The sequence below is a fragment of the Nerophis ophidion genome, linkage group LG19 (genome assembly GCF_033978795.1).
Source record: "Nerophis ophidion isolate RoL-2023_Sa linkage group LG19, RoL_Noph_v1.0, whole genome shotgun sequence".
NCBI lineage: Eukaryota > Metazoa > Chordata > Actinopteri > Syngnathiformes > Syngnathidae > Nerophis > Nerophis ophidion.
In genome coordinates this window covers 43,707,590-43,725,157 of record NC_084629.1, presented here as the reverse complement: position 1 = coordinate 43,725,157, position 17,568 = coordinate 43,707,590, and the positions used below count along the sequence as shown (strand labels likewise).

Here is a 17,568-nt window from a genome sequence, read left to right as displayed (position 1 = left end):
TTTGAGAAAACAAAGGAAAACCAATCTATCTTGATGCTGCGTTTGCACATTGGGCAAGAGCCGTGTACAGCGTCCAGTTTTTATTTTGACCTCCACAGTTATCTGCTCAAAAGAGTATGCGAGGGGAAGAATCAAGAACAATACATTTAATAAAGGTGCTTGCAACGTCCTGGGCCAATCTTCCAAATATCCCCTCCATCCATCCATCCATTTTCTACCGCTTATTCCCTTTCGGGGTCGCGGGGGGCGCTGGCGCCTATCTCAGCTACAATCGGGCGGAAGGCGGGGTACACCCTGGACAAGTCGCCACCTCATCGCAGGGCCAACACAGATAGACAGACAACATTCACACACTAGGGCCAATTTAGTGTTGCCAATCAACCTATCCCCAGGTGCATGTCTTTGGAGGTGGGAGGAAGCCGGAGTACCCGGAGGGAACCCACGCATTCACGGGGAGAACATGCAAACTCCACACAGAAAGATCCCGAGCCTGGATTTGAACCCAGGACTGCAGGACCTTCGTATTGTGAGGCAGACGCACTAACCCCTCTGCCACCGTGAAGCCCCAAATATCCCCTCGTGCCATAATATCACATAATCAGGTTGACCGTCGGCCCCCATTCCTGCAAATGGCTCATTAAAGACAATAAGGGGACTGACAAAGAAGCTCCGATTGGTCCCTTGAGATACTAGGTTTTCTGTTGTATCTACACGGTTATGTGGTAGTTGCTAGGTCCTGCCATGCGCGTAACAGCTTACTTACGGAACAAATGACACTAATGTAAAGCATATCACCTAGGAACTCCAAAATTATTATCAGCTCAGTTTTGACCACAATTGAGTTACTGGGTTTTGCCTTTGGGCGGCAGATCTTGGCTCGGTGAACAATGACTATGAACAGGTCAGCTACAGCAAAAGGCAGAATACTCACTAGTCCCATCTACTTTCTGTTTGTAGATGATATCTTTTGCCGTGTCGGAGAAGAAGATAGCGTCATCCTTGGCGCTGAAGTCCACCCCGACAAAGTAGGAGGGCGATCCAGTGATGGGCAAGATGATGTCCTCCTGAGAGGAGAGGTTGAAGGGGATCCCTCTCACAGCCAGTTGACTGGAGAAGAGGAGAAACTGCCGAACAGCTAGAAACAGTCCATCAGAAGAAAGACAACATTGAAGGATGACCGTAGTTGAAGAGAGCACATCATGAGATACCGACAGGTTTCCATACCCAAACATGTCTTGCCATCGGTTTGTAGGTCGTAGCCGATGCGACACTTGCAGCGATAGCCTAACCCTCCATTGTCACTCCTGTGACTCAAAACGCATATTTGATCACACCCACCTTTGCTCTCACTGCAAGGGTTTGCCACTGAAAACGTAAGGAGAAAAGAAAGTTTGCATCAATCTTCATCAAGACGCAATCGAACAATTGAGGGTGACTGTACCTTGGGGCTGTTTCAAAGGATGCATGACCGCCACGCCGTGTGGCGTCTGCGACGTGCTGTAGACCACCTGAGGACGTGTGTCGGAGAATTTGTTTGCTTTCATCACTGCCATCTTTGTCCAGTCGGTGAAATAGACAGTGTGCTCAAACAGGCTGATCCCAAAGGGGTGTGGGACCACAGCCCCTCCATGAACAACAGTCTTCCTGTTAGCGGGCAGAAGCATTTGGGAACAAAATCTGTAGGATACTTGCTTGGTATAAGAGCAACAATCATAGGAGTTCAAAATTTGTATGCGAGCCCCTTTTCTTTGCAGTCTTGTGGGGCTGAAACCATTGCACAGCGTTAGTGTTCCCCTTTCAAATTAAAATGACAAAATGTTGATTTGTAACCGCTTTTCAATAAACTTTGCAGATAATACACCCAAAACATCTGCTCTAATTTGCGAGCGTTTGGTTATAGTTAGAAATAGACGTTACATTGTTTTTCAACCAGGTTAATAAGGGAGAAAGTTAGTGCGAAGGACCGTGCTGAAGAGGAGTGGATGATATTCATTGAATGAAAGAAAGAACTCATCAAAAACATGATGTTTTTGTTTTGTCATACGCAAATACGGTATTAGCTTTCACTGTTATGCTGATGACACCCAACTTTACATGCCCCTAAAGCTGACCAACATGCCGGACTGTAGTCAGTTGGAAGCGTGTCTTAATGAAATTAAACAATGGATGTCCGCTAACTTTTTGCAACTTAATGCCAAAAAAACGGAAATGCTGATTATCGGTCCTGCTAGACACCGACCTCTATTTAAGAATACAACTTTAACATTTGACAACCAAATAATAAAACAAGGTGACTCTGTAAAAAATCTGGGTATTATCTTCGACCCAACTCTCTCCTTTGAGTCACACATTAAAAGCGTTACTAAAACGGCCTTCTTTCATCTCCGTAATATCGCTAAAATTCGCTCCATTTTGTCCACTAAAGACGCCGAGATCATTATCCATGCGTTTGTTACGTCTCGTCTCGATTACTGTAACGTATTATTTTCGGGTCTCCCCATGTCTAGCATTAAAAGATTACAGTTGGTACAAAATGCGGCTGCTAGACTTTTGACAAGAACAAGAAAGTTTGATCATATTACGCCTGTACTGGCTCACCTGCACTGGCTTCCTGTGCACTTAAGATGTGACTTTAAGGTTTTACTACTTACGTATAAAATACTACACGGTCTAGCTCCAGCCTATCTTGCCGATTGTATTGTACCATATGTCCCGGCAAGAAATCTGCGTTCAAAAGACTCCGGCTTATTAGTGATTCCTAGAGCTCAAAAAAAGTCTGCGGGCTATAGAGCGTTTTCCGTTCGGGCTCCAGTACTCTGGAATGCCCTCCCGGTAACAGTTCGAGATGCCACCTCAGTAGAAGCATTTAAGTCTCATCTTAAAACTCATCTGTATACTCTAGCCTTTAAATAGACCTCCTTTTTTAGACCAGTTGATCTGCCGCTTCTTTTCTTTCTCCTATGTCCCCCCCTCCCTTGTGGAGGGGGTCCGGTCCGATGACCATGGATGAAGTACTGACTGTCCAGAGTCGAGACCCAGGATGGATCGCTCGTCGGGACCCAGGATGGACCGCTCGCCTGTATCGGTTGGGGACATCTCTACGCTGCTGATCCGCTTGAGATGGTTTCCTGTGGACGGGACTCTCACTGCTGTCTTGGAGCCACTATGGATTGAACTTTCACAGTATCATGTTAGACCCGCTCGACATCCATTGCTTTCGGTCCCCTAGAGGGGGGGGGTTGCCCACATCTGAGGTCCTCTCCAAGGTTTCTCATAGTCAGCATTGTCGCTGGCGTCCCACTGAATGTGAATTCTCCCTGCCCACTGGGTGTGAGTTTTCCTTGCCCTTTTGTGGGTTCTTCCGAGGATGTTGTAGTCGTAATGATTTGTGCAGTCCTTTGAGACATTTGTGATTTGGGGCTGTATAAATAAACATTGATTGATTGATTGATTGATTGATAATACACCCAAAACATCTGCTCTAATTTGCGAGCGTTTGGTTATAGTTAGAAATAGACGTTACATTGTTTTTCAACCAGGTTAATAAGGGAGAAAGTTAGTGCGAAGGACCATGCTGAAGAGGAGTGGATGATATTCATTGAATGAAAGAAAGAACTCATCAAAAACATGATGTTTTTGTTTTGTTTTTAACCCGTTCTTAACTCTGAACGTACATTGAAAATACACGCAACCCTAACTCAAAATGCCGGACATTTGAGGCATTTAGGAAACTCCACCCGGACAGCCCTGCAAAAGAGGACATGTCCGGTGAAAGGAGGAGGTATGGTCAGTCTATCGTAGCCCGGTCGCTGCTAGCATGGCGTGTGTTGTGCCTCGGTGTGCATTGTTTACACAACGTTTAAGCGAAGCACAGCTAGCCTGCAGCGTACTGAAGCAGAATAAGTCCCAGCCAGCCAAGGATGTTAAAATAATATCTAAAATATGGAAAAGCTGCTGATTGTGTGTTTGATGGAGAAGCAACTGTCCTAGGTAAATGTTGTAAATTATTATTAGCTTACTAGCAAAGTTGTTTGTAGTCTATTGTATTGTTTTTAATCAAGTATTTTTAATCCAAAAGTTGAGTTTTCTATTTAAAAGGCATTTTACATGTTCTGTGGGGGGCAAGCACCAATCAAATTGATTTCGATTCATTTCAGTGGGAGACGGTGATTTGAAATATGAGTGTTTTCAGTTAAGAACTCTGTCAAAGAACCAATTAAGTTTGTAAGTTGAGGTACTACCGTGTATGCATTGTAATATTGATTAACTACTAGTATTTTATCAATATAAACTCACTGTATATTATTGTATTTAGGAACTCTAATTCTTACCAACTTAGCCACCCAAAAGATTTATTGTGTATTTATTCTTTCATGATATTGTCGCCATGTTGCTTGGTTGTTGGTGTTCATGTGTCATTGATGTTTGTTATTGTCCCCGTTTTTCTGTGCCCTCCAAACTGACTTGAATTCAGTTGAAAACAAATGAATGAATATACAAACATCACACCCCAATCTAAACGTATTCAAACACATTATTGTCTGAGCACTTAAGCCAGGGGTAGGGAACCTATGGCTCTAGAGCCAGATGTGGCTCTTTTGATGACTGCATCTGGCTCTCGGATAAATCTTAGCTGACATTGCTTAACACGATAAGTAATGAATAATTCCACTTGTAATCACAGTGTTAAAAATAACGTTCAAAGTAAAAAACATTCTCATGCTTTTTTATGTTCAAGAAGTTGCGTTAATGGTAAGTAGTAATTTATTTATTATTGGTTAGTGTGGGGCTTGCCCTCCTGGGGGTTCTTCAGACCACCAAGCACCGACATGAGAGCCCTTTTCAGGGTTACATTATTGTTTTATTTTTCAATAAGTCTCTCAGTTGCTTTCCAGCAATTGTATTTTTCTCTCCCGCTCCCGCTCTGGCTCCAGCCTCCACCCCGTCTCTCCTTCTGGCTGCTGCTTATAACAGAGCGACAGGTGATTAGATAACAAGGCCAAGGTGGGCCGTCTACGCACCTGTCGCTGACACCCAAGTTTGCTGCAGGCCCACAGGCCACGCCCCCACCACAGTTAGCTTCAGAATAACAATGTTATTACAAAAAAATAAGACACCTATTATACTCTAGAAATGTTGGTCTTACTTAAAAAGGCACGCGTTTAGTTGTGTTCAGTGTTATAAAAATATTATATGGCTCTTAGGGAAATACATTTTTAAATACTTTGCTTTCATGGCTCTCTCAGCCAAAAAGGTTCCCGACCCCTGACTTAAGGTGTTCAAAAGCTTATTAAAGCGACAGACCGTGCTTGCTCCAAACATGCACGTCCGACGTGGAAACGACAAGAAAAAAGCCCGTGTGATGTCACCCAAACAAGATGTGCAAGCCCTGTTGTGCTTTTATCATCAAAAAGCACTGTAAAAATTTTCTAAAATTAAAACAAAAACAGATAAACATATTTAAACACTCAAATAATCTATCCATCCATTTTCTGCCGCTTGTAATGGCTGATAAACAATTTCTAATGTGTCTTCTGCCAAGGGAAGTAATGTGTGTGTGTTTGTATACACTATTTAAAAAAATAAACAAATACAATTGGTTAAAAGAGTAAAAGTGTGAGTAGTTTTTGATCACACTTAACGATACTGTGATAATAATGATAACCGTGGTCATTGTGATCACCATAACAATGATTAAAATGTTGCTATTGTTACATCCCTCCAGTCTGGTTTAGTAATATAGATTTGCTGAACATCTTAAATAGATACTTTAACAATTGGGACAGGAAGAGAAGACATGACATTGGCTATCTTGGGACTGATGTCACCCTCAAAATGAATTGAGTTCTTACTCAGATATTAAATAATGCTGTAAACCTTCAATATTTAAAGATTGGTTGGAAAAGTATGCTTTAAGATATCCCATAAAGCACACAATCAATTGAATATTTATGCACTGCCTATTTAAAAACATATTTATATCAACAATATGTAAGGAAATTCATGAATTAATGAAAAAAGATGTCATTTACCTATGAAGTCCATCATAGGTTGCAGTTTCAATGTAGTCATAGCGACTATCCACCCAGTAAATACGCTTGGCCTCGATGTCCGCTGTGAGGCCGGCTGGCCAGCCCAGTTTGCTCCTGATGATCCCATAGCGGTTGGTTCCATCCATGTAAGCACGTTCAAGACCTGGTTGTCCATTGAGGGCCTCCCAATCTGAGAAGAACATGTAGCTGTGGATGGAGGAAACATTTCAGGTAAATGTACAGCTGACCAAAAAGAAACAACACTTATGATGTACAAAAGGCAAAAGCTGTGATGTTGTCAGGTTGTGTAAATGGTAAATAAAAAGAGAATACAACAAATCCTTTTCAACTTATATTCAATTGAATAGACTGCAAAGACAAGATATTTCATCTTCACACTAAGAAACTTCCTTTTTTTTTGCAAATAATCATGAAGTTAGAATGTAATGGCAGCAACACATTGCAAAAAAGGCATTTTTACCAGTGTGTTACATGGCCTTTCCTTTTAACAACACTCAGTGCAGGTTTGGGAACTGAGGAGACACATTTTTGAAGTGGAATTCTTTCCCATTCTTGCTTGATGTACAGCTTAAGTTGTTCAACAGTCTCCTGCCTCATATTTTAGCCTTCACACATTTGCAATGTCTGGACTACAGGCAGGCCAGTCTAGTACCTGCACTCTTTTACTATGAAGCCACGCTGTTGTAACACCTGGCTTGGCATTGTCTTGCTGAAATAAGCAGGGGCGTCCATGATAACATTGCTTGGATGGCAACATATGTTGTTCCAAAAGCTGTATGTACCTTTCAGCATTACTGGCACCCACCGTTTCCCAATTAGCCTGTTCACCTGTGGAAAGTTCCAAATAAGTGTTTGATGAGCATTCCTCAACTTTCTCAGTTTCTTTGCCACTTGTGCCAGCTTTTTTGAAACATGTCGCAGGCATCAAATTCCAAATTAAATAAGCTCAGCTTCTTCCTACTCCTTTTCGGACGTGCTGTAATGAAACAACTGGAAATATGTGATGAATGGCATTGTAGTGTCTGCATGTTCCAAATAAACTGAAACTGAACTGACCTGAAATGAGCTAATATTTGCAAAAAATAACATTTCTCAGTGTGAACATGAAATATCTTGTCTTTGCAGTCCATTCAATTGAATATAAGTTGAAAAGGATTTGTTGTATTCTCTTTTTATTTACCATTTACACAACCTGACAACTTGACTGCGTTTAGGGGTTTGTAAATGGTTTATGCTTGTATAACACTTTTCTACTTTCAAGGTACTTAAATCACTTTGACGCTATTTCCACATTCACCCATTCACACACACACACACACACACACACGCACTGAAGGCGGGAGTTGCCATGCAAGGCCCTAACCACCACCCATCAGGAGGGTGTGTCAGTCAGTTTTAATGCCAGTCTAGCATTACAAAAGTCAATCAATCAATCAATGTTTACTTATATAGCCCTAAATCACTAGTGTCTCAAAGGGCTGTAAAAGTAGTCCTAAAGCAGGGGTCGGCAACCTAAAATGTTGAAAGAGCCATATTGGACCAAAAATACAAAAACAAATATGTCTGGACCCGCAAAAAAATAAAAGCCATATTACATACAGGTAGTGTGTCATGAGGTATAAATTGAATTAAGAGGACTTAAATGAAACCAAATGAGCTCAAATATAGCTACAAATGAGGCATAATGATGCAATATGTACATACAGCTAGCTTAAATAGCATGTTAGCATCGATTAGCTTGCAGTCATGCAGTGACCAAATATGTCTGATTAGCACTCCACACAAGTCAATAACATCAACAACACTCACCTTTGTGCATTCATGCACAACGTTAAAAGTTTGGTGGACAAAATGAGACAGAAAAAGAAGTGGCATAAAACACGTTTTAGAAAGTCGGAGAGAGTTATACATGTAAACAAACTAGGGTGAGTTCAAGGACCGCCAAAATTAGTAGGACAAAACGGCGCTCGCCAAATACACGATTCAGTGAAGCATAATTAATACAAACAGTGTGCTTTATAACAATTAAGGAGGTTTGTGTCATGTTTGTGCTCCTACAGAAACTATAATAAAACAAAAATATTAGTTTTCCCCTCATCTTTTCCCATTTTTTATACATTTTTGAAAAAGCTCCAGAAAGCCACAGGGGCAGCGCTAAAAAGCCGCGGGTTGCCAATCCCCGACCTAAAGATTAGCGATCATCAATCTTCACCAAGACGTGACTCTGGTCACTTGATTGACATTCACGGCACCCGAGGGTCTTGTGAGATGACGCCGGCTGCTGCCACATCACTATTAAGAAAAAACGACCGACAGGAAGCCCCGCCTTCCGCCCGATTGCAGCTGAGATAGGCGCCAGCGCCCCCCACGACCCCAAAAGGGAATAAGCGGTAGAAAATGGATGGATGGATGGATGGATGGATGGATGGACCGACAGGAAGGCCAGCAACACTTTTTATTTCAATAGACTCTCACTGCATACCTGCCGTCAAAACTCTAAAGACTGACCGCACAGTTCCTGTCTTCACAATAAGAGCGCTGCTTCACCCTGCCTGCGCTAACAAAGTAAGAGTCTCAGAAAGCTAGCAAGTTACGGAGTATGCCATCAATGTATTTCTTTTTAAAGTGTATAAAAGGGAGTATGGAAGCTGGACACTTTCATGTGATATTGGGCAGAAAGGAGGACTTATGTTCTCCTCCATTTGAGAATGTGGAAGTTCTCATCACTACTGTCTGATTCCAATCAATGCAAGTCATCACAATCATACCAACTTATATTTTTGTCTTCATGAAAGAAACATGCTTGCATTACCATTAAACACCTTTCACTTAACCTCTCTTTCATAAATAAATGAATATCAATGATATATATCAGGGGTCGGCAACCTTGCTCTTTAGCGCCGCCCTATATGAAAAATGGAAATGATGACGGGAAAAAAACATATTTTTTGTTTTAATATAGTTTCTGTAGGAGGACAAACATGACACAAACCTCCTTAATTGTTATAAAACACACTGTTTATATTAAACATGCTTTACTGATTCCAGTATTTGGCGAGCGCCGTTTTGTCCTACTAATTTGGGCATTCCTTGAACTCACCCTAGTTTGTTTACATGTATAACTTTCTCCGACTTTCTAAGACGTGTTTTATGCCACTTCTTTTTCTGTCTCATTTTGTCCACCAAACTTTTAACGTTGTGCATGAATGCACAAAGGTGAGTTTTGTTGATGTTATTGACTTGTGTGGAGTGCTAATCAGACATATTTGGTCACTGCATGACTGCAAGCTAATCGATGCTAACATGCTATTTAGGCTAGCTATATGTACATATTGCATCATTATGCCTCATTTGTAGCTATATTTGAGATCATTTAGTTTGCTTTAAGTCCTCTTAATTCAATTTGTATCTCATGACACACTATCTGTATGTAATATGGCTTTTATTTTTTTGCGGCTCCAGACATATTTGTTGTTGTAATTTTGGTCCAATATGGCTCTTTCAACATTTTAGGTTGCCGACCCCTGTTCTAGATGAAAGAGGTAGATCCCTCCACTTGGTCCATTGAAAAGTATCTGGCCTGCAGAGGAAGTGTGGCCCCCCATGATCTATAGCCTCTACATGGAAGCACTGACAACTAGGACATGGCAGACGGCTCCAAGATGGTCTGTAAACCGTAATGTACGCAACATTTCCCCCAAATAACCACAATTACATGTTATAAATGATAAATAAATAAATGGGTTGTACTTGTATAGCGCTTTTCTACCTTCAAGGTACTCAAAGCGCTTTGACACTACTTCCACATTTACCCATTCACACACTCATTCACACACTGATGGAGGGAGCTGCCATGCAAGGCGCCAACCAGCACCCATCAGGAGCAAGGGTGAAGTGTCTTGCTCAGGACACAACGGACGTGACGAGGTTGGTACTAGGTGGGATTTGAACCAGGGACGCTCGGGTTGCGCTCGGCCACTCTACCCACTGCGCCATGCCGTCCCAATGATGGACGCTTTTGACCTCCCTCCCTTCTCAACGACACCTGTCATGCAGAATAGATGTAAGTGTTTTACATGTACAAAAAAAGTCATGACATGACCCCTTTAAAACATTTTAATATAGAGTAATTGTATTATAGTCCCAGGTTGGTAGTTGTGCACCTCAACCTCAAAATAAATAGAAAGAAGCAATTTAGTTGTCGCCACCTGCTTCTTTCCTCCCTTCAATTGGATTACAATGAGGGTCATCACTCACATTGCTGCTGGCTAATCCACTGCAGGCAATCTGCTAAACACACACACACATGCACTCACACACACACACACACACACTTACACACACACACATTATCCTGTGCCAGCGGAGCACAAAACAGACAGCGTATGTTGGCACGGTGTACGGCCTGAGGTGCTTACCCGACAGTAGGGTCCAGCGCCAGTCCTCTGGGGTTTCCCAGGTTCTCGGTGATGAGCGTGACCCGGTTACTTCCATCCAAATCCACCATGTCAATCCTGTTGACACTGGCCTCCACCACATACACTTTATTGTTCACCCAGTCCACCGCCAGGTTCTCAGGGTAGTCAACTGATACATTTAAAAGCACCTGCTTGTTGGAGCCGTCCATGTCCACAGAAAACACCTGCGCACAAAAGATGGCATTGTCGGTGTTTAATTAGCTCTAAGGTTCTCACTGCTTGCACAAATAATGGCCAATTGTTATTAAGAAAGGGGATGAATCCATCTGCTGACACCCTCTGAAGTCATATTCCAGTTTTTAGGGTCCGCCCTGCCTATGGCAAAGGACTCTGTCCTTTGCCATAGGCAAGGACCCTATTGAATCTGTAACATTTCTTATTATTATTCTTTCTTTCTTTCTTTCTTTCTTTCTTTATTCCGCACCGTCGCACCCCAATTTCACCCCCTTAACATGCTTCAAAACTCACCAAAGTTAACACACACGTCGGTCTGGCATGCCTTCCCAACTTATTAAGCAACCGAACCCCAAAAATGAAAATTGCGCGCTAGCGCCTCCTAGGAAAAAAAAAAAACAGACTTCTTGTAACTTCCATTAGGAATGTCGTAGAGACATGAAACAAAAACCTCTATGTAGGGCTGACCTATACCTAAATTTCATAATCGTATCTTCTGGGGCAAAAATCAACAAAAATTTTGCAAAAACCCCTTTAAAGCAAAATTTTCGCAAAAAATGCAATTTTTGCCTCTTTGAACTATAATTTGACCCCCTTAAAATGCTTCAAAACTCACCAAACTTGGCAGACACATCAGGACTGGCAGAAATTGCGATCTAATGAAAAAAAAAAATTTAAAAACTCAAAATTGCGCTCTAGCGCAATTTTTGAATAAAACACAAAAAAAACTGCTCCTAGGAAGAGAAAACAGACAAAACTGCTTGTAACTTCCAGTAGGAATGTCAGAAAGACATGAAACAAAAACTTCTATGTAGGTCTCTCTTAGATCTACATTTAGATGATTGACATCCTTTGGCCAAAATCAACAGGAAGTGAAAAATTGCCCCTTCAAAATAAAAGTTTTGTGAAAACCCGTCACCGTTTTCAAATCGAAACTCCTCCCAGTGCGTTTGTCGTTTCGGCTTCAAACTCGCACAGGAAAGAGATTGAACCCTTTTGATTAAAACTGTCGAACAACGTTTTGATTATTGCTCCGGTTTGGATTTTACGCGCCTTCAAAAAACCCCTGCGCAAAGTTTCCTAAAAAATGTCTTTTTTGCCTCTTTAAACTGTAATTTGACCCCCTTAAAATGCTTCAAAGTGCAAGTTAAAGCTCTACTATGCAAAGCAAAAGCCTTTTATCAACAACATCCAGAATCGCCGATCTGTAATTTCCACCCTTAACATGCTTCAAAACTCACCAAATTTTACAGACATATCAGGACTGGCAAAAACTGCCATCTAATAAAAAAACAAAACCCAAAAATCTAAATTGCACTTAGCGCCCCCTAGGAAAAAAAACAGACAAAACTGCATGTAACTTCTGTTAGAAATGTCGTATAGACATGGAATAAAAAACTTCTACGTAGGTCTGACTAAGATCGGGACTCGGGACACGGCGGCGGCGGCGGCGGCCAACGGCGGACCCGACCAACCCTGCTTGCAGCTTTAATTCTTATTGATACTGGATCTTGCAGCTAGTTAGTAAGACCTGGGTTTTGGGCCAGCGACTGAGCTGGTTAGAGAGAAAGTGTGGATGTGGTGGTCTAACCTCTCATGCCCTGATTGCACCCTGCCTACTTGAATCATTCAGCTCTTGAACTTGACAAAGATCCCCTTTAAAAGATGCACCATCAGAGAGACGGGGGAACATTTTTGGCCGTGCCACAGAAAACAAATAGAGCATGATTACTTTCAGCAAGCTCGTCTTACAAAAAAGTGCAGCCAGGTATGTGGCCGTCATAGCTGCCTTATCAGATAGGTCTACAGATTATACTTCTGGCTTTGGCCTTACAGTGCTCCCCCTTCATTATGGTCCCCGCGCCCGGGGGCCAACAGCCATCCTTTAATTATTGTGTCAGATATTTCAAGCGATAACTCCTATCCAACATAACGTTTTCATCGACGTATCATTAATTGCCTCTCAGGCAAAGATTTCAATTGCAGGTAGAAAGAGTAACGTGTGCTATTGTCAAGATCCTTCAACTAAGAAACAATGGAATCTGCATCTTCCATAGAATACAAAAGTGCTGTTAAAATGAAAGTGTGAAATGGCGCTGATTGTATTGTAACGACTTTCAACACATTGACTAGCACTTTCAACCAACAAATAACTACCGCTACTACAGATAGTGCTTTAGAATCATCTGCAAATGGACAATTTGTTTCTAAGTGGCCGTCCTTGCGATGATGCCACCATGTTTTTAAAGCAATCTTGCTGAAATTGTGCTCATCCGTCATGATCTGAATAACAGTTTTGTGTTCTTTTTCTGTGTTTGCTACTTTTTTCCAGGCTACAGATGTCATTTTTGTTCCACTTCTTGTTTTGGCTATGTCTTGCGGTTACTTCATCACTGTTTCTGAGCAATGTTCTCCACATTTCTCTTGTGTGTGATCAGGGGACTTACCTGCCTCTGATCACTAATCAAGAGGGCGTCGCCTTCCTTGCGCCACTGCTCCGTTTATCTGTTAGGACTAATGTTCATAATGGGTCCTTTGATTTTTACCTGCCTAATCCTAATTAAAAGACCTTCTTGACTGCACGTCGCTTACAACAGGGGTGTCCAAATTTTTTTCCACTGAGGGCCGCACATGGAAAAATTAAAGCATGCGGCGGCCATTTTGATAGTTTTCATTTTCAAACCATAACAAAATGTATGGGTTTTTGTTTTGTGTTTTAAGTAGAGGGCTTCCGGGGACCATAAAGGGTCTAAGTAAATAAAATGTTAAAAACAAGTCAAATTATTATTTTTATATTTTATTTAACGCTTACAGTAAATTTCTACAGCATATCAATTTCAGATTGATATAAAGTAAAAAAAAAAGGTTTTTATGCCTTTTCTGTCAAAGACAATTTTGTTTTTTATAATAAAACTGAAATATGCAGTATTTCCCCCACTGCCCAAAACATTCAGAAAGCAATGTTTGATGTGAAGTAATTAGAGCCTTAAAAAGATCAATAATGCAGGACGCCATTGATTAAAATTAATTATTATTTTTGAGTAATCACAGTGAAAGATAAATAAAATCACGTTAAATATATTTGGGATCCAAAAGGTGCCCCACTCATAAAGTAATACATTTTTAGCAGTTTTTTTTTACTTTCAACAATTAAGTTACGAGATCAACGTCAGGTATATCTGTGGATTTTACGTTTGAACTTTTCTGTTGTTTGTTTTATGCTCTTTTGTCAAAGAAAACAATGTTTTTGTATGGCAACCACACATGATATGCCATATTTTCCACGTAAAATTTTTTAAAGTGAAATATTTGAAATAATTGCAGCCTTGAATAATTCATTATATCATTGATTTTTTCTTTTTTTGAGCAATGGCAAAAAAATACAAATAAAGATACACAAAATAAAAAAAACAGCCTGCATGGCAGCTTTGGTGAGCCGGTAAACAATAAGCTGCGGGCCACAAATGGCCCCCGGGCCACACTTTGGACATCCTGGCTTACAGTCTCTGCAGCCTGAGGTCAAGCCAACAGCAATCATGAGCAAGCGCATCATTTTTTGCTGATACGTGTAAACCACAGGTGTCAAACTCAAGGCGCAGGGGACCAGATCCGGCCCCACGCGTCATTTAATGTGGCCTGCCAAGCCTGGAGATAATGTGGATACTTCTTCTTCCTACTAAATGTTTTCATTCTTTCCATTTTGACAGAAAAAATGAAATTTCATGTTTTACACTTTGATATATAGCAAATATTCCATTGCTATTGGTGTGACTCTTTGAGCACCTCGCCATTCAATTCCGATTCTCGGGGTGAGGATTTGATTCATAATGGATACTCTATTCAACACCATTCTTGATTCAAACTGATTTTTGCAGTGTATTATTGTGTATAATAATAACAACACTTTAACAAGACAGCTTGCAGGTTACAAAACCTCCTTCTGCTTGCTGACGTATGACACATACGTGCATCAAGAAAGCATAGGGATGGCCTAAATGTTTTATTTTTTTATTTTTATCAAATAATAAAAAATAAAAATAAACGATTTTTGAAAACTAATACAAAATTCAGGATTCGAATGTGATTGAAAAAAAAACAACCAAATAAAACATTTTTTAGCACCACTAAGTACTATATACTATGATTGTTTGTAAAAAAGATAACACTTAAATACTTAAATATCTGTTTGTCACCTTCACTTGCAAGTTACCATCAATTTGTACGTACAAAAATCCAATAACCAAATGCATATGCAATAATGTAATGAGGCGATTATACTAGGAAATTCTTATATTCACGGTTAAAGCGGCCCTCTGAGGGCAGACATGACTGCCATGTGGCCCCCCAGGAAAACACCTTGCACACCCCTGCTCTAAACACTCTAATATGACAAAATGTTCGTAGAGACATTGAGCAGTTTGGAAATGTTCAAGTCAATCGGACGTCTAACTTTAGAGTTTAATTACAGCGCCAGCATGTCAGAAAAAGAGTAGGAATAATACTTTTGCCATTAAAATATATCAACTATATTGTAGAAGCTGCAGTCTCTCAGGACCATTATGGGGAGTATTTAAGATGCTTGCACTTCAAGTAAGGAATGTCACCATCAAAATCTTTGGCCATACTGTCCAACTCAGACTCACTGGTATACACACATAATAAATACTCACACATAACAAATACTGACTGGTATACACACATAATAAATACTCACACATAATAAATACTGACTGGTATACACACATAATAAATACTCACACATAACAAATACTGACTGGTATACACACATAATAAATACTCACACATAATAAATACTGACTGGTATACACACATAATAAATACTCACACACAACAAATACTGACTGGTATACACACACAATAAATGCTCACACATAATAAATACTGACTGGTATACACACACAATAAATACTCATACATAATAAATACTGAGTGTTATACACATTATAAATACTCGCACATTATAAATACTGACTGGTATACACACATAATAACTACTCACACATAATAAATACTGACTGGTATACACACACAATAAATACTCATACATAATAAATACTGAGTGGTATACACACACAATAAATACTCACACATAATGAATACTGACTGGCATACACACAACACATACTCACACATAATAAATACTGACTGGTATACACACACAATAAATACTCACACATAACAAATACTGACTGGTATACACACATAATAAATACTCACACATAATAAATACTGACTGGTATACACACATAATAAATACTCACACATAACAAATACTGACTGGTATACACACATAATAAATACTCACACATAATAAATACTGACTGGTATACACACATAATAAATACTCACACACAACAAATACTGACTGGTATACACACACAATAAATGCTCACACATAATAAATACTGACTGGTATACACACACAATAAATACTCATACATAATAAATACTGAGTGTTATACACATTATAAATACTCGCACATTATAAATACTGACTGGTATACACACATAACTACTCACACATAATAAATACTGACTGGTATACACACACAATAAATACTCATACATAATAAATACTGAGTGGTATACACACACAATAAATACTCACACATAATAAATACTGACTGGTATACACACATATTGAATACTCACACATAATAAATACTGACTGGTATACACACATAATAACTACTCACACATAATAAATACTGACTGGTATACACACACAATAAATACTCATACATAATAAATACTGAGTGGTATACACACACAATAAATACTCACACATAATAAATACTGACTGGTATACACACATAATAACTACTCACACATAATAAATACTGACTGGTATACACACACAATACATGCTCACACATAATAAATACTGACTGGTATACACACACAATACATACTCACACATAATAAATACTGACTGGTATACACACATAATACATACTCACACATAATAAATACTGACTGGTATACACACATAATACATACTCACACATAATAAAACTGACTGGTATACACACATAATGAATACTCACACATAATAAATACTGACTGGTATACACACATAATAACTACTCACACATAATAAATACTGACTGGTATACACACATAATAAATACTCACACACAACAAATACTGACTGGTATACACACACAATAAATGCTCACACATAATGAATACTGACTGGCATACACACAACACATACTCACACATAATAAATACTGACTGGTATACACACACAATAAATACTCACACATAATAAATACTGACTGGTATACACACATAATGAATACTCACACATAATAAATACTGACTGGTATACACACATAATAACTACTCACACATAATAAATACTGACTGGTATACACACATAATAAATACTCGCACACAACAAATACTGACTGGTATACACACACAATAAATGCTCACACATAATGAATACTGACTGGCATACACACAACACATACTCACACATAATAAATACTGACTGGTATACACACACAATACATACTCACACATAATAAATACTGACTGGTATACACACATAATACATACTCACACATAATAAATACTGACTGGTATACACAAATACATACTCACACATAATAAAACTGACTGGTATACACACATAATAAATACTCACACATAATAAATACTGACTGGTATACACACATAATAAATACTCACACACAACAAATACTGACTGGTATACACACATAATAAATACTCACACACAACAAATACTGACTGGTATACACACACAATAAATGCTCACACATAATAATACTGACTGGTATACACACACAATAAATACTCATACATAATAAATA

At 39.5% G+C, this 17,568-nt stretch overlaps 1 protein-coding gene across 1 annotated transcript in view; it reads right to left on the bottom strand.

The window, feature by feature from the left end:
- lrp2a (low density lipoprotein receptor-related protein 2a) overlaps positions 1 to 17,568 on the bottom strand; it is a 175,081-nt gene that overhangs the window by 114,689 nt on the left and 42,824 nt on the right. Inside the window, exons 12-16 of the mRNA XM_061880085.1 lie at positions 10,472 to 10,695; positions 6,033 to 6,239; positions 1,442 to 1,644; positions 1,225 to 1,365; positions 932 to 1,135 (exon numbers count right to left, since the gene is read on the bottom strand). Of these exons, the coding sequence (XP_061736069.1) occupies positions 932 to 1,135; positions 1,225 to 1,365; positions 1,442 to 1,644; positions 6,033 to 6,239; positions 10,472 to 10,695 (979 nt within the window). The remainder of the gene's footprint in view (positions 1 to 931; positions 1,136 to 1,224; positions 1,366 to 1,441; positions 1,645 to 6,032; positions 6,240 to 10,471; positions 10,696 to 17,568) is intronic.